We start from the raw sequence: 25,031 nt of genomic DNA, 5'->3' as shown, positions 1-25,031 counted from the left end.
GTGAGTAGGGTAAGAGACTCTTGTGCTCATTTTACAGATAAGGAAAACAAAGTCTGGAGAACTTAAGAGGTCTTTCCAGAATTATATGTTAAATAATATGAATATGGCAAGGCTAGGACTGGAGGCTAGATCATTAACCTAAATCCAACTCCATTTCCACTGCGCCTTCTTTTTAAATGAGGATACTTATGATCACCACCCTCCCCATCATAAATAATTAGTATCAATGATGGAACTAGAACCTGGGTTTTGGTAGTTGAAATCTATGCATGCTACTGCTTCCCTGCCCACACTCAGGCGATAGTTTTAGCTAATCATAGTGTTCTTTGCCTCCAAGTCTGGCTGTAGCCTCACAATCTTTGTCTATCTGTTTGCCTCTAGCACGGTGGCAAAGAGCAAAGACTCCCGATGCAGAATCCCCAGGTTTGAATTCCATCTCTGCCAATTATCAGCAATGTGACCTTGGGCAAGTTACTTACCATCCTATGCCTCAATTTCCTTGTCTATAAAATGGGGATGGTGTTGATAATATTGCTTACCTCATAGGATTATTTGGAGAATAAATGAGTTAACATTTTAAGTGCTTAGAAGGGTGCCTGGCTATCTCAATGTTTGTTAAATTAAAACAAAATAGAACCAAAACACAGTAGTCTAGGCAGTCAATTGACAATCAACCAAAATCAGTTTCTAAGTTGAAATCCATTTGCCATCTCTGTACTGTAAGACATTCTGGACACACTGGAATCTAAGTGCTCTGAGACTAGAGATTTTTGTCTTTCTTGTTTGCTGCTATATAGTGTTTTTTCTACACTTGCTCCATAAACATTTGCTGATTAAAGTCACTCCATATCTCAAAATAAAAATCGAAGGGAATCACATGACTCTATGGAATTATGCAGGGAATACCCCTGCTAGCCAAAGAACAGGCATGATGTTACATGTTCCTAACAAGAGAATTCCTACACGTAGGTGTTGTGAGAAGGCACCAGTGTCATAGCCAAAAGAGTGTGGCAGTTAAGAGCAGAGGTTCTGGTGCCAGATTGCCAGGGTTCAAATCCTGGCTCTGTCGTGTGTAAACCATATGAATTTAGGAAATTGCTTTATCAATCTGGTGTCATAGATTCCCCATCTACAACATGGGGTTGGGTTTTTGGGGGTTTTTTTTTTATTTATTTAAGACAGAGTCTCACTCTGTCACCTCAGGTAGAGTGCAGTGGCATCATTATAGCTCATTGCAACCTCAAAATTCTGGGTTCAAGCGATCCTCCGGCCTCAGCCTCCCCAGTTGCTGGGACTACAAGCGCATACCACAACACCGGGCTAATTTTTCTATTTTTAGTAGAGATGGAACCTCACTCTTGCTCAGGCTGGAATGGGGCTGGTTTTGAAGATTATATGAAATGATACAGGAGTCCTCCTTATCCACAGGGGATGCATTCCAAGACCCTTAGTGGACACCTGAAACCTCAGATAGTACTGGACCCTATATATACAGTATTATGGGATTTTTAAATCTTAGACAGCTGCTAAGTGACTAACAGGTGGGCAGCAGATACAACACAGATATGCTGAACAAAGGGTCGATTTGCATCCCAGGCAGGGCAGGGTGGCATGGTGGGAAATTTCATCAGGAGACTTTAGACTGACCATGGGTAACTGAAACTGCAGAATATAAAGCCACAGACAAGGGGGGATGACTGCGCATGAAAAATGCTTACAATACCACCTGGCATATAGTAAGCACTCAATAAACGTCAGCTACTGCTACTAGGAAGAGTAGAAGAATTGCCTTTTCCATGTTCCATAGGGAGAAAGGCCTATTTCCTCATTGTGTATAATGAATTCATCAACTGAATTAAGGGTGTGAATTAATCAAATGAAATGTAAAAGGTACCAAAATAGGCTTTTTTTTTTTGAGACAGAGTCTTATTCTGTTGCCCAGGCTAGAGTGCTGTGGTGTCAGCCTAGCTCACAGCAACCTCAAACTCCTGGGGTTAAACAATCCTACTGCCTCAGCCTCCCAAATAGCTGGGACTACAGGCATGCGCCACCATGCCCCGCTAATTTTTTCTATATATCCTTTTAGTTATCCAGGTAATTTCTTTCTATTTTTTTAGTAGAGATGGGGTCTCGCTCTTGCTCAGGCTGGTCTCGAACTCCTGAGCTCAATCGATCCACCCGCCTTGGCCTCCTGCTAGGATTACAGGTGTGGGCCACTGGGCCAGGCCCCAAAAAGGCTTTTATTAAACTCAAATCTAACCATCCCTGCTATGTAAAATACATTATTATTTATTCATTGTCAAGAATCCCATCCAGAGTATCCTCCAGCCTCAGGTGTTGGCACCATCACAGGTGCCCCACTGATGTCAGGAATCCACCAACCAGGGCATAAGGTAGACCAAACGTCCAAGACACATATACTCTGCTAATTGGGATCCAAGGGCAAATCCGAGCGCAGTGCTTGAAAGGTCCCCAGCATTTCTCTTCCGCCTCCTCTTCCAAAGAAATAACAACTTTAAATTCCTTCCACCTCTCTATTCATGCCCATTCGAAGTTCATGCAGTACCCACTCTATGCCAAGCACTATACTAGGCACTAATGATAACATGGCAATAAGACACAGTCCCTGTCTTCCACCCGGTTCCAGTGTGGAGAGAGACAGACAAGCAAGTCAACAGTCACAAAACAGTATAAATGTTAGGATCATGGTAAATCCAGGATGCTCCAGGTGTAGCATTGAGGGCAGAGATCATGGTGTGTCTCTATAACTGTAAGATTGCCTCAGAAGGTACTGGAATTGTTTTCAGTTTTCTTCAGACATTCAAACCCTGGCAGTGAGACAATACTGACAAGACCACCCTAGAGCTAGGTCCCATTCCACCATCCTTACCCACATTAGCCGATCCTTTCCCACGTTCATTCTGGCCCCCAGGCATGGCGGAGAAGCTCACGTTGTAGTTGGGCCGGTTCTGGGGAGACGAGTGGGGCATGCTGGGCTGAGGCTTAGGCTGCGGCTGCTGCCAGCTATAGCCACCTCCTCCCTGTTGCCACCCTCCACCCATAGGCTGGGGGGATGCCTTCTGTGGTGAGCTGAGAGGCGGAAATCCTCCACCCAATCCAGTCGGTGTGGTGGGTTTGCTGGCAAATGAAGAACTACCTACAGAAAAAAAAGGAGAAAGAAGGTAAGGCTATTTTGAGTAGCCTCTAACTCTTGTGTCTCAAGATATTGTTTGCAATGACTTTAGTGGAAATTGCCTCGATCAATAGCATAATTAACTTTCCTAATAGGTAAAGAAATTGCAGACATATATATCATTTCGTTAATCCCCACAATGACATTTGGGGATAAGTTTTTATAGCCTCAGTTTTGCTTCAAACAAACAAACTGCAAGTAGTTAGGTGATTTTCTTAAAGGCACGTGGCAAGTGGCAAAACTAGAACTTGAATCTAGATCCTACTAAGCAGATTCTATTTCTTTACTAGAACAAAAATTACTAAATGACAAGAATGGGGAACAAAGTAAGTTCACTCATTAAGGTGCCAGTTAAGCTTCAGTTAACAGAACTAATCATTGTTTGTTGTTTTTTTTTTTTTTTTTTGGTTTTTTTTTTTGAGACAGAGTCTCGCTTTGTTGCCCAGGCTAGAGTGAGTGCCGTGGCGTCAGCCTAGCTCACAGCAACCTCAATCTCCTGGGCTCAAGCAATCCTTCTGCCTCAGCCTCCCGAGTAGCTGGGACTACAGGCATGCGCCACCATGCCCGGCTACTTTTTTCTATATATATTAGTTGGTCAATTAGTTTCTTTCTGTTTATAGTAGAGACGGGGTCTCGCTCTTGCTCAGGCTGGTTTCAAACTCCGGACCTCGAGCAATCCGCCCGCCTCGGCCTCCCAGAGAGCTAGGATTACAGGCGTGAGCCACCGCGCCCGGCCTAATCATTGTTTGTTATAAGTACAAACATGGTTAGTGACCAAGAGTAAACAAAGGCGTTCTGAAATTTCACAAGTGGGTTTCGATTTCATACTACTTCCATTTCACTGCAGGAGAGCAAAAACAGCCAACATTCTGACAACTTTGGACAGGACAAAGGATCTCATTCAAACTTTAAAAAGTGTTGCTTTGTACCAGGAATTTAAGTAGAATCCTGAGTCCATAATTGTCAAACTTTTAAGCACTCACTGCATGCATGCTGAACTATTTCCAAAATATGACATCAGCTGTGACTTGTGTTTAAAGAGACAAAATGAGACACCAAAATATGGTGATCTCCATGATCTCCTTTCATGCAGTGAGTACAAAGTAATGGTGTTAATAACATAACTGATATTTATATAGCTCTTTAGAATTTACAAAATGTGTTTATGTATGTTACTGCCTTTGATCTACACAACACCCTTAGGAGGTAATCACTTTAAAGATGAGGAAATCAAGGCTCAGAGAGGTTTACTGATATGCTCATGATCACACAGCTAGTTAACAGATCTGGGATTTCACCATAATCATCCTACCTCCAAATATCATGTTCATTTGCTATGCCATAATCTCCACTTCCTCCCCAAATCTCTGAGCCCTTCACTACAGCTCATCCCTTACTGTGTCTTCTTTCTACAGATATTTCCCTGCTATTCTGATCCCGGGACGCCTCTTTCCCTCCACACTTGGGATGTTCTACCACAGCCACAGGATGTGGAGTCAATCCGAGTTTGAGTCTCAGCTCTATCACTCATTCATCATTCATTCTTACATGCATGCATTCATTCATACATTCAGTCACCAGTATTTCCTGAGCAGCTATGATGGGCACTGGGAATATAACTGAAAAAAGATAGAGAGCATCTTTGTTCTTCCAAAGCTGGGTGAAAAACTTCACTTCTTTGACCCTTAATTTCCTCATCTGTGAAATCAAAACTATATCTATATCACAAATATACTGTAAAGACACCGTAACTATATGAAAGTGCTTCTCAAACACTGGACTATGGAAAATAAGGAGCATTATATATTAAAACATATTGCAAGCTCATATGCCAAGCTCACACCTGATACATTATAAAGGCTCAATAAATACTCAGTAATAGGAAAAGGGAAGGACAGGGCTTGTCCTTGAGCTTGGCATTGCCCTCATCATTCTGTAATTCGTACCACGAAGCCTCTCTATGTGTCCCTGGGCCTTCCTGCCAATAGCAGATCAATGTACACCTAAGGCTGGGCATGCATTCTTCACTGGAGTTTCATTTTATACTTAAGAATGCTTACTTTATTCTAAATATATATGTTTATTATTTTAAAATTTTCTAAATATAAAAAAAAACCTAAAGAACTAAAAAAAAATTTTAAAAAATCAAAACCTTCCATATTGCTGGCATACTGTCATTCATTCATTCATTTATGAAACACTGTTGAGCACGCTCTGCTTTCCAGGCTGCGGATACAGTGGTGGAAAGGCAGACACTGATCCTGTTCTCATGGGACCCATTGACATTGCAGGACTTTCTGACTAATGCACGTCCAGAATATTTTCTACCCATGATCGGCAATTCTAATTGCTAATGCTATTGAAGCAGAGAACTGACAGATATACAAAGCAGTAGCTAAACCCAGAGGCCATTGCTATCCTCATTAAAAGCTGAAGCGGTGGTTCTCAACCTTGACTGCGAACTAGAATTACCTGGGGAGCTTTTCTTTTTTTAATGCCTCATCTGTGTAGCCCCTACAGCAGTGGATATTTTAGATTTGATTAAGGTTTCTCTCTCCCATTACATTGTAAGTTCCAAGGAGCAGGGATGCTATCTGCCTTGAATTTTTTTTTATTACATCCTGAATGCCTAATATGTAGCAAATACTCAAAAATACCTACTAAATGAGGGAGTTAATGCTAAAGGGTAGAAAGCCATTGCCTGGATGAACTGAATGATACCCCTCCCCACTCTTAGCTTCACCAGCCTCTCGATCTGTTCCTGCTCCAAAGGTTCTGAGACCTCCCCCAATACATTTGGGAGAAATTAAAATTCTCCTCTCCCTCAATTTCCCTTTTAATCCATTAACAATTTCTACTGATTTCCTGTATTAGATATCAGGTGGCTCTGCTGCCATTACGGAGTTGAGACTGTTGCCTTACGTTGTCCGGCAGCAACCTGCAGTCGGCTCTTCCCATGCCCACTCTGCCCTCATTCTTATTGGCTCTCTGAGATGCATCCAGAGTCATCTCATCTTCCTAAAATGCAAAACTAACTGCTTCCTCAATTTGCACTCAGGTTAAAGTCCAAAAAAATTCTGAGATCATTCATAAGTTGGCTTCACCTGTCCAACTCTGTCTCTCTCTAATCCCTCCCGCCACCTCGCCGCCTCGCCCTGGTCTAGCTCACGGGGCTTTTAAACATACCCTTCCCTCCACCTGGTCCTCTTCCCTGATGCATGGTCTTAACCATCTCGCAGGTCTGCCAGAACTTCTGGATCCCCCAGACTTTGGCTTAGGTGATCTCAGGACACCTGTGACCTTCTTCAGTCCTCTAGCCCCTTTCAGATGATAATGCAGTTGCTATGTAACAGAGGGGGTCCTCTGGGGGCTCTTAAAATGCCCTACACCCAAGCCACAGCAGGAGGACCAATTATATCAGAATATATCTGGCAGGAACCAAGGCATTGGTGTTTGTATCAGAATCATTTAATGTGAAAATACCTTAAGGAGAAGAACACTGTCTTTATCTTTTCTGAACTGTAGCTGCATAATGTATAAGTTTGATTTTTACTCTTAGAGCACTTGCCTGGGATTCAAAGACTCTGGCTGGCAGCTCTCATTTATCTATCTGTTCATTGTGTAGCTTTAGAAAAGTCACTTAATTTTTCTATTAACATGTTATGTGACTTAAAAAATAGGGGAAATTTAGGAAACCAGCTTCCTCAGAAGGAAGTTGTAAGAACTACTGCATTTCAAAAATGACAATAAATTCTTGAACTGCTCAGGTAGGTTTGTTGTTTATAGTGACATGGGTGTAGCTATGCTGAAACTATTTTTGTCATCGGACTATAAATGTTGCAATCCAAGGAAATGAAAGATACACACATGGAATAGAAGAAGGTATTGGATTGCAATTATATATACTTATTGTTACTCAGCTTCTATCTGTCTTCTGAATGGCAGAGCAATGACACTCCAGTACCAGTGAATATATTTAACAGAGATCTTGGTTTTTAAATGCCATTCCAACAAAAAGGAATGAAGGCTCCTTAGAGAGTGTCTGCTTCTAAAACCGGGGCATAAAATGTTCAAGATAAGTATGGAACATCTTGCTGTGTCATAAAGGAAGAAAGTTCTCAAAAAATGATGCAACAAGTAAAAGGATACAGAGCTTTCATAAACCAAATCAAGGACAATGAGAACTTCAAAGTAAATAATGACAGTAATGGATGATAACATATTGAACCAAAAAAGAATCTATTACTCCCTTCAGATGACAGAGAAAGATGACATAGTTTGGATATCTGTCCCCTCTAGATTTCATATTGAAATTTGATCCCCGATGTTGGAGGCGCAGCCTGCTAGGAGGTGTTTGGGTCATGGGCACAAAGCTCATCCCTCATGGATGGCTTGGTGCCCTCCCTGCAGCAAGGAATGAGTATTTGCTCTATAGCTCATGGGAGAGCTGGTTGTGTAAAAGAGCCTGGCACCACCTCCTCACCCTCTCATTTCTTCTCTTGCCACGTGACATGCCTCCTCCCCCTTCACCTTCCTCCTACATTGGAAGCTCCCTGAAGCCCTCACCAGAAGCAGATGCTGGCACCATGCTTGTACAGTCTGCAGAACCATGAGCCAAATAAAACTCTTTTCTTTATATTAATAGATTATCCAGCCTCAGGTATTCCTTTATAGCAAAGCAAACAGGCTAACACAGATGATAGGTAGAGAAAGAAGGAAAGGAAAGGAAAAGAAAAAGGAGGAGGGGGGAGGGAAAGGGCAAGGACAGGAAAGGAAAGGAGGGAAAGAGACAGAGGGAAGGAGGGAAGGAAGAAAGGATGGAAGGAAGGAAGGAAGGAAGGAGGGAGGGAGGAAAGGAGGGAGGAAGGGAAAGAAGGAGGGAAGGAGGGAGGGAGGGAAGAAGAGAAGGAAGGAAGGAAGGAAGGAAGGAAGGAAGGAAGGAAGGAAGGAAGGAAGGAAGGAAGGAAGGAAGGAAGGAAGGGAGGGAGGGAGGGAGGGAGGGAGGGAGGGAGGGAGGGAGGGAAGAAGGGAGGGAAGAAGGGAGGGAAGAAGGGAGGGAGGGAAGAAAGGAGGGAGGGAAGAAAGGAGGGAGAGAAGAAGGGGGAAGAAGGGAGGGAGGGAAGAAGGGAGGAAGGAAGGAAAGAAAACACAATCTTGGAAACAGCATAGTATTAATAATAATTGCTTTGTGCAAGAACCATTAATGAATGGTAAAACTACTGGGTAATAGTCAGATGGAAAATAGAATATTCTCAAATAGGATTAAGTCAAATAGGATAGTCTCAAAATACCACCCCCAGCTTACTCATTACAAAAGGAAGAAACCTTTTCAGTAAAGAACGCTAATAGATACCACCTTAACCAAATGACTCAAGTTAACATCAAACCCAAACTGAGACTTTCTCAACTGGCCTATACCCTTTAAATATTAATGTCATGAAAGACAAAGGCTGAAGAATGACTCCAAATTAAAGGAGTTTAAAAAGACATGATGACTAAATGCCATGTGATGTCAGATTTTTAGAAAGAGCTTCCTATAATTAGGTCACCTCTTCATAGAGGACTTCCCAAACCACCTGCTATCTACAATAACACCCAGCCCATCCATCACTTGCCATCTCTTCTTTTTTCCTTATGTTTTCCTTTTCCTTATTTTTTTCATAGCACTTAGCATGAGGGCTGTAAGTGTAAGCTCCAGAGCCAGACTTCTTAGTGTTTAAAACCTTGTGATTTGGGCATGTAATTGAACCTTTTCTTCCCCAGTTCCCTCATCTGCAAAATGAAGATTATAATACTGCTTACTTCAAAAGATTATGAGAGAGATTAAATGAAATAATATACATAAAACAGTTAAAATAGTGCCTGGCACATTGTAAGGCCCCCAAGTAACATTAACTGCTATTTTTATTATTTTTATTTGATATTATACTATGCATTTATTCATTTACCATTTGTTTCTCCTTTTAGAATGTAAGCTTTATTAAGGTAGGAGTTTTGTTTCGTTTGGTTTGCTCATTTGGTCGGTTTTTATTAAAACAGTACTAGCACATAGAAGGCACTTAGTAAGTATTTGTTGGATGAATAAATGCATAAAAAACAAACAGTGAATGAGATTTTATTTAAGTAAAATTTCACCTGATGTTATGTATTACTTTAAAATTTGAAACTTACATTAAGATACAAAGAAGGGTGGGGAAGAAAATGATCATGTAAAACAATTTTGAGAATTCTTCTTAAAAAAGGGGAAAAAATCTGACGGGTACAGAATGGAAGGTCAAGATTCTGACACTATTGTTGGCAAAAACATCAACCACGCTCACATTCCCTCCTGACAATCTGGCTATAAATGCCCTGGGGAGGGCTTTCTGAGAACACAAACTATCAACACGGCTAATGTAAACTTTTGTGTCAGGCTAACCCATCCTTATTTAACATCTCTGTACTGCCATAGAGGAAGGAAAAGGAATTCAGAAAAGGATTCAGAACACAGCAGTCCAATGAACTCCTCCTAAAAGAAAGGTTCTTTGGTGAAATAGGTTTGAGAAGCCTGGTTACTGTATCCTTGTTAGCAGTTTTCAAAATCCACCGAACCCAGTGTTTCCCAAAGTCACTTGCTCATGGAACACCTATCTTGTAACAACTATTAACATATGATGAAAAACATTCTGGAATTACTATACAGAGAGCCTATTTTCTGTATAGAATTTTACAAATTGACCAGAGAGCACTATAGTTAATGAGAGAAAGGAAGATAAGTGTGAGGATCTCACAGGTAACATCACAGTAGGCTTCTGCAAGGTTGGCATTTCGTCGTACAAATCTATCTTACCAGCTTTGTCTCAGACCATTCCCCACACGCTACCTTTGCTATAGTCAGCTCTACTGTCGTGTGCTCCTAGAAGCTCTAACATTATTCATGCTACTAATCCAAAATTGGGCATTGAAGAAATGAATTAATACAGGTAATTTACAACCCAATATCTGATACCTATTTCTTTTTTTTTTTTTTAAGCCGATCTCAGGTTTCAGAGGATAGCTTAAGAATACATACTATTTTAGGTCCTGGGTAATAATACCAGTGTGTTGTAATATCAAAGATTTAGATTTGAGCCTTTGTAGCTATAAGTAAATGCTATTTATATTTTAATCTACTGAGTTTGTACCTAGCGTTCCAAGGTCGGCAAAAGGATCCAGAGTCTGGGGTTTGCTTTGATGGGTGGGAGTACCGTGCGAGGATCCTGTTGGGCTGGTGGCAGCTGACTTGCTTCCCATTCCAAAGCCTCCTGAAAAGGAAATAAGGTCATTGAAAATGAGTTAGTTGTCTGAAGCTGAATTCTGAAATTCAGAATTCCAGAGCTGTTGTTCATTTGTCTCCAGGGCAAATTGGGACAGGGTTTGGAAATGTGTAAGAAGTTGCTAGGCCCTGTTTCTCTGACCTGGGTGAATGGTGGCCTAGAGCAAGGACAGGACAGAGAAAAGACAGATGCTCTTTCCCGGCCACACGTGTGAACTATTATTTCCAGTGTTTACCTCTCATGTCCCCTTTCCTATGGGATTTGCCAGTTCCTAACTGAGTAACCCTGGGAATCTTGTTTTCCATCTTTGAGCTTCAACATCTTATCATTGGTTTTTTTAAAGAAAAAAAAAGGGAACAATAAGAAGCCAAAATCACAGGCAACAGAAGAAAAACAGACAGGACTATATCAAACTAAAAATCTTTGCAGTAAAGGTGACAATCAATAGAATAAAAAGGCAACAGAGTAAAAAGACCACTATCTGTCACCATATATAAAAATCAACTCAGAATGGATTAAAGACCTAAATTTAAAACCCCAAACTAAGAAACTCCTAGAAGAGAACATATAGGAAAAGCCCTATGATATTGGTCTGGGCAACATTTTTGGATATGACCTCAAAAGTATAGGTAAGAAAAACAAAAATTGACAAAAGGGATTATATCAAACTAAAAAGCTTCAGGACAGCAAAAGAACAATCAACAGAGTGAAAAGGTAACTTATAGAATGAGAGAAAATATTTTCAAACTATGTATCTGATAAGGGGTCAATATTCAAAATATATAAAGAACTCAAACAACTCAATAGCAAAAAAACCAAATAGCTCAATTAAAAAATGGGCAGAAGACCTAAACAGACATTTCTCAAAAAAAGATATATAAATGGCCAACAGATATATGAAAAAATACTAACATCACTAATCACCAGGGAAATGCAAATCAAAACCTCAATGACATATCACCTCACTCCTATTAGAAAATCATTACCAAAAAGACAAAAGACAGTAAGTGTTGGTGAGGATGTGGACAAAAGGGAACCCTTAACGTACTGTTAGTAGGAATGTTAACTGGTACAGCCTTTATGGAAAACAGTATAAAATTTCCTTAAAATATTAAAAGTAGAGCTACCACATGATCCAACAATCCCACTACTGGGTGTGTGTGGGTGTGTATGTGTATCCAAAAGAAAGGCAATCAGTGTGCTAAGCAGATATCTGCACTCCCATGTTTATTCCAGCACTAATCGCAATAGCCAAGATATGGAATCAACTTACATGTCCATCAATGGACGAATGGATAAAGAAAATGTAGGGTATATACACAATGGAATACTATTCAGCCATGAAAAGAAGGAATTTCTGTCATTCGCAACATCATGGATGAGCCTGGGGGACATCATGTTAAATAAAATATGCCAGGCACAGGAAGACAAGCACCACATGATCTCACTCCTATATGGAAGCTAGAAAAGTTGATCTTATAGAAGTAAGAGAGTAGACTGGTAGTTATCAGAGGCTGGGGTGGTTGGACGTGAGTAGGGGAGGAAGAGATGTTGATTAAAGGGTATATAATTACAGCTAGATAGGAGGAATAAGTTCAAGAGATCTATTGTACAGCATGGTAACTACAGCTAATGATGACATGACTCATTCTTGAAAAATGCTAACAGAGTAGATGTTCACTGTTCTCACCACAAAAATGATAATGAGGTAATGCATTTGTTAACTAGCAAGATTTAACCATTCCACAATGTACATATACAAATATATACAAAGTGCATATATACAAAACATATATATATAAAACATCACATTGTACATGATAAATACATACAATTTTATCTGTCAATTGAAAAAACTTTTAATCAAATAAAGAAGGAAACCTTGTTATGTGCTGCGACATGGTGACCCTAGAGGACATTGTGCTAACTGAAATAAGACAGTCACTAAAAGACAAATACTAGGCCAGGCATGGTGGCTCACGCCTGTAATCCTAGCACTCTGGGAGCCTGAGGTGGGTGGATTGCTGGAGGTCAGGAGTTCGAAACCAGCCTGAGCAAGAGCTAGACCCCATCTCTACTAAACATAGAAAGAAATTAATTGGCCAACTAATATATATAGAAAAAATTAACCGGGCATGGTGGTGCATGCCTGTAGTCCCAGCTACTCGGGAGGCTGAGACAGAAGGATTGCTTGAGCCCAGGAGGAGTTTGAGGTTGCTGTGAGCTAGGCTGACACCAGGGCACTCACTCTAGCCTGGGCAACAAAGCGAGACTCTGTCCCAAAAAAAAAAAAGACAAATACTGCATGATTCTTCTCATAGGAGGTACTGAAAGTAGTCAAACTCAACGAAACAAAATGTAGATGGTGGCTGCTGGGGCTGGGGGCAGGTGGGAGTGGCAGCTGTTGCTTGGTAGGTGTTGAGCTGCAGTTATGCGGGTGGTGAGTGGGAAGGAAGAGGTCATTCTGAGGATCTGTTGCACAACAAAGTGCATGTAGTTGACAATGTTGTACTGCATGTATGTTTGGAAATTGTTGAGAGAGTGAATTTTATGTTATGCAGTGGGGGTAGGGGTGCTATAATTTTTTAAAAAAGGAAACAGTAACTGCTTCAGAAAGTAGCTGTTCTAAGCACATTGTGTGTCTTTGTGTGTGCATGTGCTTAACTTGTAGTGTCATGAAGGCAGTCACGCAAGACAGCTCTCAATAAGTGCCAGAGTAGCCACGAGAAAGAGACCCCGTTAATTACTGACTAATCCAGCCCTTAAATAAGTACTTTGTGAAGAAGGAAGAATATTCCCATTTATTCAGGATCTGCTCTATACCAGAAACTTTCATGTAAACTTTCATAACATAAACTTACACAACTGTATTGGACAAAAGATACCATCCCCATTTTTCAAATTAAAAACTGAGGCTCAGACTTGCCAAAAAACTCTAAGAGTTTCTAAGTGGTCAAGGTACATATACAGCTGTATCTGTCTGATGCTATTGTCAAGACAGACATTCAGCGAATGAGACATAGAAGATAAATAACATATAATAAGTAGCACTATCATGTCATCAAGTGCATTGGGAAAAGCTCCTCCAGAATACGAGTGAGTCTTTAGGAAACATCAACACAAATGACATAGTTGGCCATACTACCCTGTAGGTATTCACTTTATCTTAGGTCAAGGTTGTGCTTTGGCAGTTGGCTAAGTGTGTACAAAAAATGACCTGCTGACCTTTACCTGGTTTAGCATGCCAGTCCCAACCTCCCGAAACATCTGGCTGAATGTTCACAGCAGGTGTACTAGAAGCTGCCAAGGGAGAGAAGAAAAAGAATGAGAACAAGATAGCTCAGAACCCACTTTTCTGAGTCCACACAGGATAATGCCACCCTTTCTATGAAACCGGCATGGCCTTCCAAGATCAAAGGGATTCATTCCTCGCTTCTGAGTTCTCACCGCACTCAGCAACACTCGGTATTTTCTGCTTTCACCTATGGCTGCTGACATGAGGGTTGGCAGAAACCATAGATTATTGGCTTCTGTTCCTTCCTTGGGTCACCTTTGCTCTACTCTCCATATTCACACTCTTTGAATTATAACTGAGCATGTGGCTGTCGCCCTTAAATTGTGAGTCCCTTGAAGGCAAGAATGATCTTATGCATGTGTCCCACCCCTACACATAGCACAGAGTCGGTGGGCAATAAGAAAAGAGGAGGAAAAAACTTGAACTCGATTCACTTAGCTAAGCATTCATTAACAAGTATATTTGTATTTGAGGCATGACCCACTTAGAAGTGAAATTTTATTTTCTCCTCTGCTGTGACATGAATTGAGAATGATGAGTCATTCAGAAAATGTACTGGGCACTGGCTATATACCACCCGCTATGAAAGTGCTAGGGATGTGTCTATTGTTAATAAAAATAAACTCACTGCAGCTTCAAAAAAGATCACTTGGCCCCTCTCAAACTTTCAAACATATAATTTTAAAGATATGTTCAGCTACAGAGAATCAGGTGTACTAGAGGAATATGTAAGTTTGGCAGGAAGTTTTTTCTACATCTATGAAATCTACATAAGAAACAGGATGCCATAAGAAAGAATTTCATTCTAAGGCACCTCTAAGTTTGGCCCATAAAAATTTGTGAGTAAAATACAAATACTAAACTGAAACTGCAAGTGGCATTTAAAACACACACATGCACACACAAACACACACACACACACACACCAGAAGAACTATGAAGGCACCAAGATTAGCATTCCAAGACTTTTATTTACTTGTTTCCTTTATTTAGTACCAACCAAGACATTCTGTACCTTTTCCATCATTAAATTAAAAAGAACATGCCATTATCAGTAATAACAATATTTTCCTTTCTAATCTTCCCTTCTCTTTTTCCCTAGTAACCCATGAAACATGAGGTAGACATTAGGCAGCTTTGCCAACATTTACTGTCTGATTTCCTATAAACTCTGATCTCATTCTCACATCCAACCAACTGGGATATAGAACGAGGCATTATAACTTCAACATTATTACTAATCAAACCCTTCTAAAGTTGTGACCAGTAATGTTCAACAGCTTTCAACATAAGGAATGAACTATAATTCTCTGGCTCAAAGCCATTTACCCTTCACTTCTAGTTTTAAAACTAGAAGTTTTTAAAACTTCTTGTTTTAAAACTTCTAGTTTTAAACAACATTACTTAAGTGACACACTTTTGTACTTACAAATGGATCAGACTTGCCACATTTCAAGTGCTGAACAGGCACTTGTGACTAGTGGCTATCGTATCCTAAACTTTGTGTTCTGGGCAATACTAATTTTGTGGAATATGAATGTATTTTATTAATTTAAGAGCTATATTTTCCACATCTCAAAGATTTTCCCAACAAGGATGCAACTTTCAATCATTTAAAAATGGAAGTGTTTTTTCTTTCTTATTGATATACAAAATAATGATACATCCTACAACCAATGGTGACTTATGATTCTCTTCATATAGCTCTAACACAAAAAATAATTCCACAGTCAAATAAAACAAAGTTAAGCAGGCTTCTTTTTTATAACATACCCCAAAGCTTTCACTATCTTAATGTGAATTATTAATTTCCAGAAGAGAAACATACAAGGTAGCTTTTCCAAAAAAGAGGCATTCACAGATGCTCCTTATATCTGAGCACCTACTGATACTTTGTGGAAAACTATGTTCCACCGAACACAACATAAAATACTTCCTTACCGTGTACTGTGGGTGAAGGACTCCTTGTTGGCTGAAGAAAGGGGTCACTGGAAGCACTGGCCGTGTTCAGAAAAGAACCCAGCAAATCTTGACCTGATGGTTTAGAAGGTGCTCCAAATGGGTCAAAGGTGGCACCTAGAAAACGCCAGGAAAAATGTATTTATTTGTCCTATGAGTTCATTCATTCACTAAATATTAAAGAATTGTCACTATTGCTTAGCCCTGGGCCAAATTCTTGAACAATCAGGATGATACATGCTTCCTGGGCTGCTCCACGGGCCTAGCCTAGCCTCAAAACTTCCTGCAGAGCTAAGAATAGACCCAGAGGATTTCTGACCACACATGAATAATCCCATCTTTGCGGACAAAGGGGTAGTTTGGATTTACCTGCCAGATGAACCGCAGCCGATACCACCGCCGCTACACAGAGCTATTAATAATCTGCTGCCAGCAGGTGTTGGGAGAGCATTATGCCAGTGAAGTCACAGCTGAAAACTTAGGAAACCACATATCCTACCTGGGCTGTAGGAGTGGGATTTATCTGTTAACCAGCCTTATCCGTTCTCATCATGACTTAGAGTACATTATAAATATCAATTTATATTTAATTAGAGGCATTTTCCAATAACTAAAACTATTCGACACTACAAGAACTCAAAATTTAGTTCTGCAACAATGCTGAAAGGTCATGATTATCCTCATTTTATAACTGAGGAAATTAAGATTTTTTTCAATAAGTGTACGCAGATGGTTAAGTGTTGGTCCTGGGATTCAAATCCAGGCCTTCAACTCTAGACCTGGTATTCTTTCGACTTCCTCTTTGGGAGCAGAATACTTGCATTCTACACCTGGGTCTGCCGCTAATCCTCTGGGTTACTCTTGGACAGGTCCATCAATATATCTAGGCCTCAGGCTCATTGCCTGTACCCAGAGGCACGGAATTAACTGACAGGTCTAAGGCCCCTGCTAGCGGTGGCACTGGACTACATACAACTGCCTGCACGGGACTGTGATGAAAGAAACTGACAGTCATGCACAGTGCATAGTCTTAAAACGTGGCCATCAAGTACTACGCTGTCTTGGATCTTGAGGATTTTTTCTTTTTCTCACAGAGCTTTTTCTCACTTTGGTGAGCTGAATGGAAGGCAGTGAAGTATAGAGAAAATAGCCTTGGCATCGGAGGCAGGGCACAGAGTTCCCCAGTAACTAATGGGGGAGCTTGAGACTCAATACCTGTGCTCTGACTCTGAATCCCATTGTCATAAAGGATGCCTCCAGTTGAATCACCATAAATCAAGACCATCCCAGAGTCTTCTGAGAAGGGAAGGGTAAGCTTGGAGGAAAAAGTTCCTACAGGACACTATAGGCTTGAAGCATTGAGACATTTCTTATTACCCTTCCTAATGTGATGTCGTCTTGGTTAATGATGACAGTAGGCCAGGGGGAAGCTGTTTTGAATTGGTTCTTCAGAAGCTGTAATGGATCTCTGCTTACCCAGCTACACTGTCTTGCTTGCAAATGTCAAAAAACGGTGGATGGCCCATTGTAGAAAGGGTTGAGTCTGCAGCAATGAGCACAGTGAAACTATCTGAGCCCCAGGGGGCTCCAGCTCCTTGTTGGGTACCAATTGCTCTGTTTCAGTCAGCTGTGCTGATGGCATGAGTCACTGAAATATATTTTGAAATAACCAAACACTTCTCTGCACAGCCAAAGTGTATTCAGGAAACTACAATTCCAGGAAGGCATTACAAGAAAACTGAGGGAAAGCTCTGGAGTCAAATGGCCTAGTTTTGGACTCTGGCCCCATCAATTACTAGCCATAGACACTTATGCTACTAATTTAACTCTAAGTCCCCATTTCCTCAAATATAAACAATTATACAATGGGGATAAGACTCGTACTTATTGATTGGGTTTTTCTAAAAAATTAAATCATGTTTAGTGTTAAATTCCATGTCTGGGAAATAGTTAAGTGCCCCATAATTATCAGGGGCTATCATTAATAATAATTCATTGGTCTATATCTCCAAGCAGAAGTAAGCAAAGCAGCTCAGGGATTGAAGTCCCAAAAACAAGGAAATAAAAAAATAAGAATGTGAAGCTCAAATATCCAGTCTTACATTACCTTTCTTCTCTTGTGATCTCTGTTTAAATGAAGACACAAGCCTCTAAGAGACCTTCAGGGAAACCAGAAAAGTCTAGCTTATTAGGAAAATTCAATTCTACCTGCTTGGCCCAAATGTTAAAATTCAAAACTGAGAGGTACCGCGCAAGATGGAGAAAATTACCTTCTCCCACTCTGAGGGTTGGAGACGCAGAGGCGGAGGCGGCAGAACGGCGCGGTGTTGACTGGGAGGACGCAGGTCCACTCGCATGAAACACGTCTTCCACCCCTGCCTGTCCAGCCTGGGCAGGGCCAGCCGCTCCTCCACCCCCAAACAGGTCGCTCAGCAGTTCAGAATTGCTGGGAGGAGCCGCCGGTGGAGAGAAGTTCTCACTCACTGCAGACCCTTCTAGGCCCAGCAGGTCCACTTCCTCAGGGGGTGGAGGGGCGGTGGGCTCCTGCTGCTTTTTGCTGGGCTTCTTGGCCCCACGAGGCTTGTCACCATTGGCATTGCCATGTGGACTGGAAAGGGTCAGAAGTTCATCATCCGACTGCTCACTTTCCTGATTCACCAGGGCAGCATGATCCTCCTCACAGAATGACTTCTCCGATTTCTGATCTAAGGAAAGCCAATATGCTCATAAATGCTTAGTTACTGACCACAGCATTGCTGAGTTTTGCTATAGGTACATAATTCCAGAAAGAGAGAGAAGAATCCAGCCATGAGCAAATAGTGCTTTCAGATCCTTACCAATGGAAAATGTGACATACTTCACATTCAGATGTGACATACTTCAACATTCACTTATATTCAGTCACCATTTGTTGAGCATCTGAGACACGGTACAGTATGGTGGCGAGGAGCAGAAACTCTAGAGCCAGACAGCCTGGGATTGAATCCAGCTCCACTGGTTCTGTGACCCTGGGCAAGTTACTTTACTTCTCTGTGCCTTGGTTTCCTCATCAGCAAAATGGGGCAATAAATAATACCTAATTCACAGGCTACTGAGAATTATATAAGATGATATTATAAAGTACTCAGATCAATAGTAAGTAGTACCTACCTGTTGACTTTTCTTATGTAATTTTCAGGCATTATGCTAGGTTTTAGAAAAAGAGCATTATCTGCTAGTCCTTTGCTGATACCTCTCACTGTCCTTTACTTCTCCCATGTGTCCTATAGCCAAAAGAGAAGCTTTTCTCCCACTGTCTGGAGCAGAAATGACCACACACCTAGTAAGTGGAGAGAAGGATTCTGCTTCGGATGGTCCTTATACCAGCCTGCAAGAAGATACTGTCAGCATAAATTGGGCAGCAAGAAAGAGGCCTGTTAGGGGAGAGAGTGACTTTCCAGGCCCTCCTTGCGGCAGATCTTCCCATGAAAATGTATTATTGAATGTCAGATAGACCCACATTCCAAAGCAAGTACAGATCCATATCCTTTACTCTCAATTCTGAAATGCAAAAAGCTATGAAAGGGAAAGGCCTTCCTAAGTTTGGCATAAACTTAGTTGGCAGAAAACTGTCCAGAACAGATATGAAGATACTTATAGTCTCCATTTATCTCACTCAGGGTTATTATTTATGTGTTCCACTGCAGAAATATTAATGTGTTTGATTATAGGCTGTTGTCTGATATACCACTGAGGATATTAAGTAATACAGGGTTTATGTACCATATCACCTTTCTAAAATTCAAAAAATTCTGCATTCCTAAACATATCTGGCTCTGAGAGATTCGGATAAGAGATTGTGCATCTGTGCTAAAACGTTATTTCAGGCCAGGTTTTGTGGTTCACATCTGTGGCTCATAACTTAGCACTCAAGGAGGCTGAAGTGGGAAAACTTGCTTGAGGCCAAGTATTCGAGACCAGCCCAGGAAACATAGTGAGACTTCCTCTCTACAAAAAAAAAAAAAAAATTAGCCAGGCATGGTGGTGTGTGTGCGCCTATAGTCCTAGCTACTCAGGAGGCTGAGGCAGGAGGATCGCTTGAGGCCAGGAGTTCAAGGCTGCAGTGAGCTATGCTCATGCCTCTGCACTCCAGCCTGGGCAACAGAGAAAGACTCTGTATCAAAACAAAAAACCTATTATGGAGCCTACAGGAATCATTTCTAAATTTTTCATTAAAATGGTAGTGGAGAGGTAAGAGTGAAGTTGTATTAAAAGTCCTTACTATGAGGAAGGTAAGAGGTAAGGAAAACCAAGAGGGAGCTGAAAAGTCTACCTGTTGTCTAGATATCACCAGGTTTTCTTAAGTTTGAGAAGTTGCTAGATGCATTTCTCAGAAGAAAATTATGAAAGTAAGCCCTTCAATTCAAAGAAATTTTATGAACAATTTTTTCACCAAACACTGAAAACTTCTGTAGGCAACAGGAATACTGTCTCATATTTCTCACACTGGAGGAAGGCCAATCAGGAGAATTTCAAATAGACCGTCACCAAAGCCAGTTTTCCACCTCTTTCATTCAGAAAGTCCCAACTAATCAATTCTACACTGAACCTTGCAGGTAACCACAGACAATTCTAAAGCAAAGATGGCCAGTGGGCATTGATTAGGAGGCCAATACCAGTCTACTGACTGGTAGTGGCTAGAAGTGTTATATTGAGAAGAATTCTGAAAATATCTCTAGGTTTGAGAGAAAAGACTACAGTGATCGAGCCCTGATGACTGCTGTGGTTGTCAAGCAAGTAGCAGAGACATTACAGGTCAAGTACATGCATTCCCTGCACCAGAGTAAGCTCAGTTCTGCCCTGAAACTGGTTATAGCTCTCTGGAAGAAATGCTCAATATTGTATTTTTAGAATATTTAAGGCCAGGAGATAGACTCCTTTATGAATCTCTTTGTACTGGCAACAGCCTAAAAGAAATCCTAGAAAACATCACACTTATTTGTCAAACCAGGAAAGATGTGACCCAAAATACGGCATAGAGAGTGAAGCTAGAATTCAGCTTAAAATGGCCTTTTGCATCAGTATAAGAGCGTCTGTGGAGTTGAAAGTAGGTAAGTTGCCTGACTTGAAAAAGGAATGCGTGGGAAGGAGCAACTTGGATGGCTTCTGTTTGCTGCTGTGCTCTAGGCTGCTTCTAGGGCTAATCATTTTTATAGAAGAGCCACATAATTTAATCATCAAACCACGTAACTTAAAGAAACGCTTGTAAGTACCTTGCCAACAGAGAGAGGCAAAGAAACCGCCTTGCCCGAAATGCCTGGGGTTGTCTGGAGGGATATCTATTGGAGCCTGTCCTGGAAGACAAAAGGCCATGCAGCATCAATGAAACACAGGAAATTAGTTCAATGTGGCAAATAATAGAGGGGCTTCGTCTTGAAAGAATTCATACCTCCTAAGGCCAGCGTATCCTGATGCTCCTGGTGAGAAGAGAAGAGGATGCTGGGGTTGACATCTTTTGTGCAGTAATGTTCCCACGGTGGGGTTAAGTCTATTACTTTGTCATGGGGCTGTAGTTCTACATCCAGTGTCACCTGAAATAGCTGAGGATACTTTTCTGGTACATCACATGCATCTAACTCTGGCCTAAAGAGGAATTTAAAAAAAAAAATTGGGTCAATGAAAAACAATGGGACCAACATGGAGTCCAACACAGAAACTAGCATAGGTTAACTCTTAGGTTAACTTTGAGGCACATTTCTAAGGAAGACTCAATCATAATCAGATAAGTTACTTGACTTTCCTGAGCTTCAGATTCCTCATCTAAAGAAAGAGAAGAATAATCCCTGCTCAGAGAGTTTCTCAAGTTGAATTTTGAGGATAGGAAATAAATGAAATTAAAAAAAAAAAAAGAAACACAGAATTTGGACGCTAATGCATATAAAATCATTCTAGAAAGCAGGCCAGATATATTGATCAGTATGCACTGGCATGGTCCAATTGGTTGTTAAAATAGTGAAAAGGGCCCACAGCTACCAGCATGAGCCCTTGAACGTCTCCACCCCTATCCTGGCCCCGGCAACCCTTGCCTATCACCCAGCTTCAGCCGCCCCCTGAGTTCCTAGACCACATAGGATGCAGGGTAATGTCTGGCAGGGGGATCCTCCAGAACCCTGCTTCAGAGCCATGGCCAGGCATCCACTCTGGTGGTCACTGCTCCTACCACACCGCTGTCTGCACTGCCACCCCTGCGGGAAAACACAAAGGGACACACAGATGCAAAGCCTCAAAAGCAGTGATACTTTTCCCCCTCTTTGTTTACTCTTGTTTCCTTACGTGGAATTTTAGACCCTTCTATGTGAAGTCTTTGATCTGTTTGTAGCTCTCAAGACTAGTCACACCCAGCTGAAAAATTTCAAGTGCGTCCAGCCTCTCTGAGCTGCCAAGCTACACTCAGCGGCCCGGGAGCGTGGGATTCCGGGGGATATGGCAGCGCAGCGCCACGCGCCTCCGCATGTCACGGCCGCACTGACTGACACTGACTTTTGGCCCAGGCAGTACTTACTTGGTGAACTTTAAAACCGTTGTGTCCAGTGGTATGAATCCTGTATGAAACTGAAGCTGGAATATCTGCGTGTTGGTCACCTAAAAATACACGAGAGAAGCACATTACGATTGATCAGTGACAAGGAAATGGGATCAAAAGATTAGATTTGGGGGAGCCAGGCTCCTTCAATTATTTCTACATCTGAATCTTTGTTTACTCTGAATATTAAGAAACCTCTCTGCTCAGAACCTGCTCAGCTTCATTTCCAACCTCTCCTCTCCATGAACTCTGCCTTGGCAAGCCATGTCCTCATCTACTAATGTCCCATGTTTTTCCACATTCGTGCACGTTGCCGTACTTTGATTCACTTTGATGCCTTCTACCCAGGACGCCCTGCTCCAACCCAAGCAACCCATCCTTCAAAGGCCACCATGAAGGGTCATATCCTCTCTGCAGACTTTCTAGGCCACCACTGGCTAAAACAAACTACTCCCATTATAGCACCTCATCCTCCCTCTAATGTGGTATTGTGGATATTTGTCCTTGTGTGAACTTTGCTTGCAAGCGTGAATTTCTTAAAGACAGAAACAGTTTTGTTCTTGTCAATCCTAAACACCTAGGCAATGGCTATCACAAAGCATACGTACACTTAGCAAAAAACGTCTAATGAATTAAAATGCAATTATTTGCAACATTATTCCTAACAGCCAAAAAGTGGCAATAGTCCAGATGTCCACCAACTAATGAAGAGATTAATAAAATGTGATATAGACATACAATGGAATATTACTTGGCCATATAAAGGAATGACATAAAGACACATGTTATAACATGGTATGCCTCAAAAACATGATGCTAAGTGAAAGAAGCCAGCTGCAAATGACTACATAGTGTATGATTCCATTACATGAAATGCCCAAAATAAGCAAATCCATAGAGACAGAAAATAGATTAGTGGTTGCCAGGGGATGGGGGAGGAGGAATGGGCAGTGACTGCTGATGGGTACAGGGGAGTGATGAAAATGTTCTGAAATTAGATAGTGGTGATGATTGCGTAACTCTTTGATTATACTAAAAACTACTGTATCACATCGTACAATTTTAAAGGGTGACTTTTATGTTATGTGGATTTTATCTCAATAAAAAAATTGAAAAAAAAAATCATTGAATTCCACATCCTTAGTAGAAATCTCTCCCCTTACACTAATCCAAGTGGGACACTGTAAGAAAGACCCAGCTTCTAAAAAGCATGGTTTGCTAAAAGTTCAAGGGCTGCCTCCTCTGGCACAGTTACCATCATGCCAAAGACTTTGGGAAAGTCACAGCCTCTCTGAGCCTCAGTTTCCTCTCCTATAAGATAAAGGAGATGAATATGAGCAATCTTTAAAGGCTCTTTCTCATTCTAAAACCACAAGCCATTCAAGCCCAAAGGGACGTGGAGAAAAGAGTCAGAAATATTCCTTTTAAAGACTCAGATGAGTTTACACCCGATTCTTCCTGAAACCATACCTTAGCCTGCAGCCGGCTCCCGATGGTTGACCTCAAGTGATACATGGACACGACCACATCTCCTTGCACAGTGATGTTCAAGGGAATGAAGATTTTTCCATCTTGGACACGGTACTCTCTTTAAACAGAGACCAAAACGTACATTGAAAGAGAGTTCAATCTGGTACAATCACACAGACACAGGTGGAGTTCCCTGTGGCTCTGGGCAAGGGACCTGTTTTCCCAGGCCTAGACCCAGAAACCACTTCCTATCTTGAACAAAAACAGGACTGCAGCTTGTGCCAACTGGGTCTGCAATGGGATGGAGCTGGTCTGATGCCAGGGGCTCTCTTTGCATCCACCTGGACTTCCAAACAGTGCAACTGCCCATCGCTGCTTTGCAGATCTCTTGTTCTCCATGCATGCATCTAGCCCTGGAATATTTGCCTTTTCCTAACCTTAAATTAATAGTAAAAGCAGAGGTAAAAGGAAAAAACAATCCAATCGAGATCAGTATAGAAACAGAAATGTCATGCTCAGTGAGGGTCTTAGGTATCAATCCCCAAATTCAATCTGTTCCAAACTAATTTCAATTTATGTTACTACCCACTCCTTTCTCTCCACACTCTCTACAAACTCCCACTGGCACTTGCTCTTTGTTATGGATTCTATACCTTCTTTCATTATATCACCATCTACATAGTTGCTTACTCTCATTCATCACTGTCTCTGCCACCACCCTCACCGAATCCCATCAAGACCATCTCCTTTAATGACCAGGTCCTTTGATCCCCACCACTGTCTTACCTTCATTACAGCTCGTGCTGGTCCCTTAATCTGTACTGACATTTGACTTGAAAAGGGGCCATGAAATCCCTTGATTTAGCTGTCCTTTTCTATGATTACCACTGAGATTGAACTTTTTAAATACCTATCAGCCATTTCACAATGCTATAGTCTTGCAGGAAGAAGATGATCCAACTTATACAGGAATTGAGCAGTGCACAAGAAGAACTGAAGAAAAGTATCATGACTTACTTCATTCGTTCAAAATCTGTGCAGGTTGAATATATTTTGGTTTCTCCAATCAGCACATCACAGTAAGGGCGACATCCGTTCCTCTGTTTGTTAAAAAAGGGTATTGGACTGACAGTGATAGACTTAATTGTGAGAGGCTTGAAGTGAGGGCGGTAGGGTTTGTCTGCTAGTAGGTCACACATATAGCCCAGGTATCTGAAACAGAAGATTGCCACTCTGTTGGGGCCCATCACACCAGGA

General features: G+C 41.3%; 1 protein-coding gene across 3 annotated transcripts in view; it reads right to left on the bottom strand.

Annotated features, from left to right (window-relative positions):
* The window catches only part of DNAJC6 (DnaJ heat shock protein family (Hsp40) member C6), a 150,422-nt gene that overhangs the window by 7,539 nt on the left and 117,852 nt on the right, over positions 1-25,031 (bottom strand). For all 3 annotated transcript variants that reach the window (XM_012767142.3, XM_012767143.3, XM_012767146.3), the window contains exons 7-16: positions 24,792-24,986; positions 23,775-23,892; positions 22,284-22,363; positions 21,171-21,364; positions 20,995-21,075; positions 18,013-18,447; positions 15,725-15,859; positions 13,720-13,788; positions 10,357-10,476; positions 2,891-3,157 (exon numbers count right to left, since the gene is read on the bottom strand). In XM_012767142.3, the coding sequence (XP_012622596.2) occupies positions 2,891-3,157; positions 10,357-10,476; positions 13,720-13,788; positions 15,725-15,859; positions 18,013-18,447; positions 20,995-21,075; positions 21,171-21,364; positions 22,284-22,363; positions 23,775-23,892; positions 24,792-24,986 (1,694 nt within the window). The remainder of the gene's footprint in view (positions 1-2,890; positions 3,158-10,356; positions 10,477-13,719; positions 13,789-15,724; positions 15,860-18,012; positions 18,448-20,994; positions 21,076-21,170; positions 21,365-22,283; positions 22,364-23,774; positions 23,893-24,791; positions 24,987-25,031) is intronic.

The sequence above is a fragment of the Microcebus murinus genome, chromosome 2 (assembly GCF_040939455.1).
Source record: "Microcebus murinus isolate Inina chromosome 2, M.murinus_Inina_mat1.0, whole genome shotgun sequence".
Taxonomy (NCBI): Eukaryota; Metazoa; Chordata; class Mammalia; order Primates; family Cheirogaleidae; genus Microcebus; species Microcebus murinus.
Note: the sequence above shows the minus strand (reverse complement) of the source record. Positions and strands in the feature narration are given on the sequence as shown.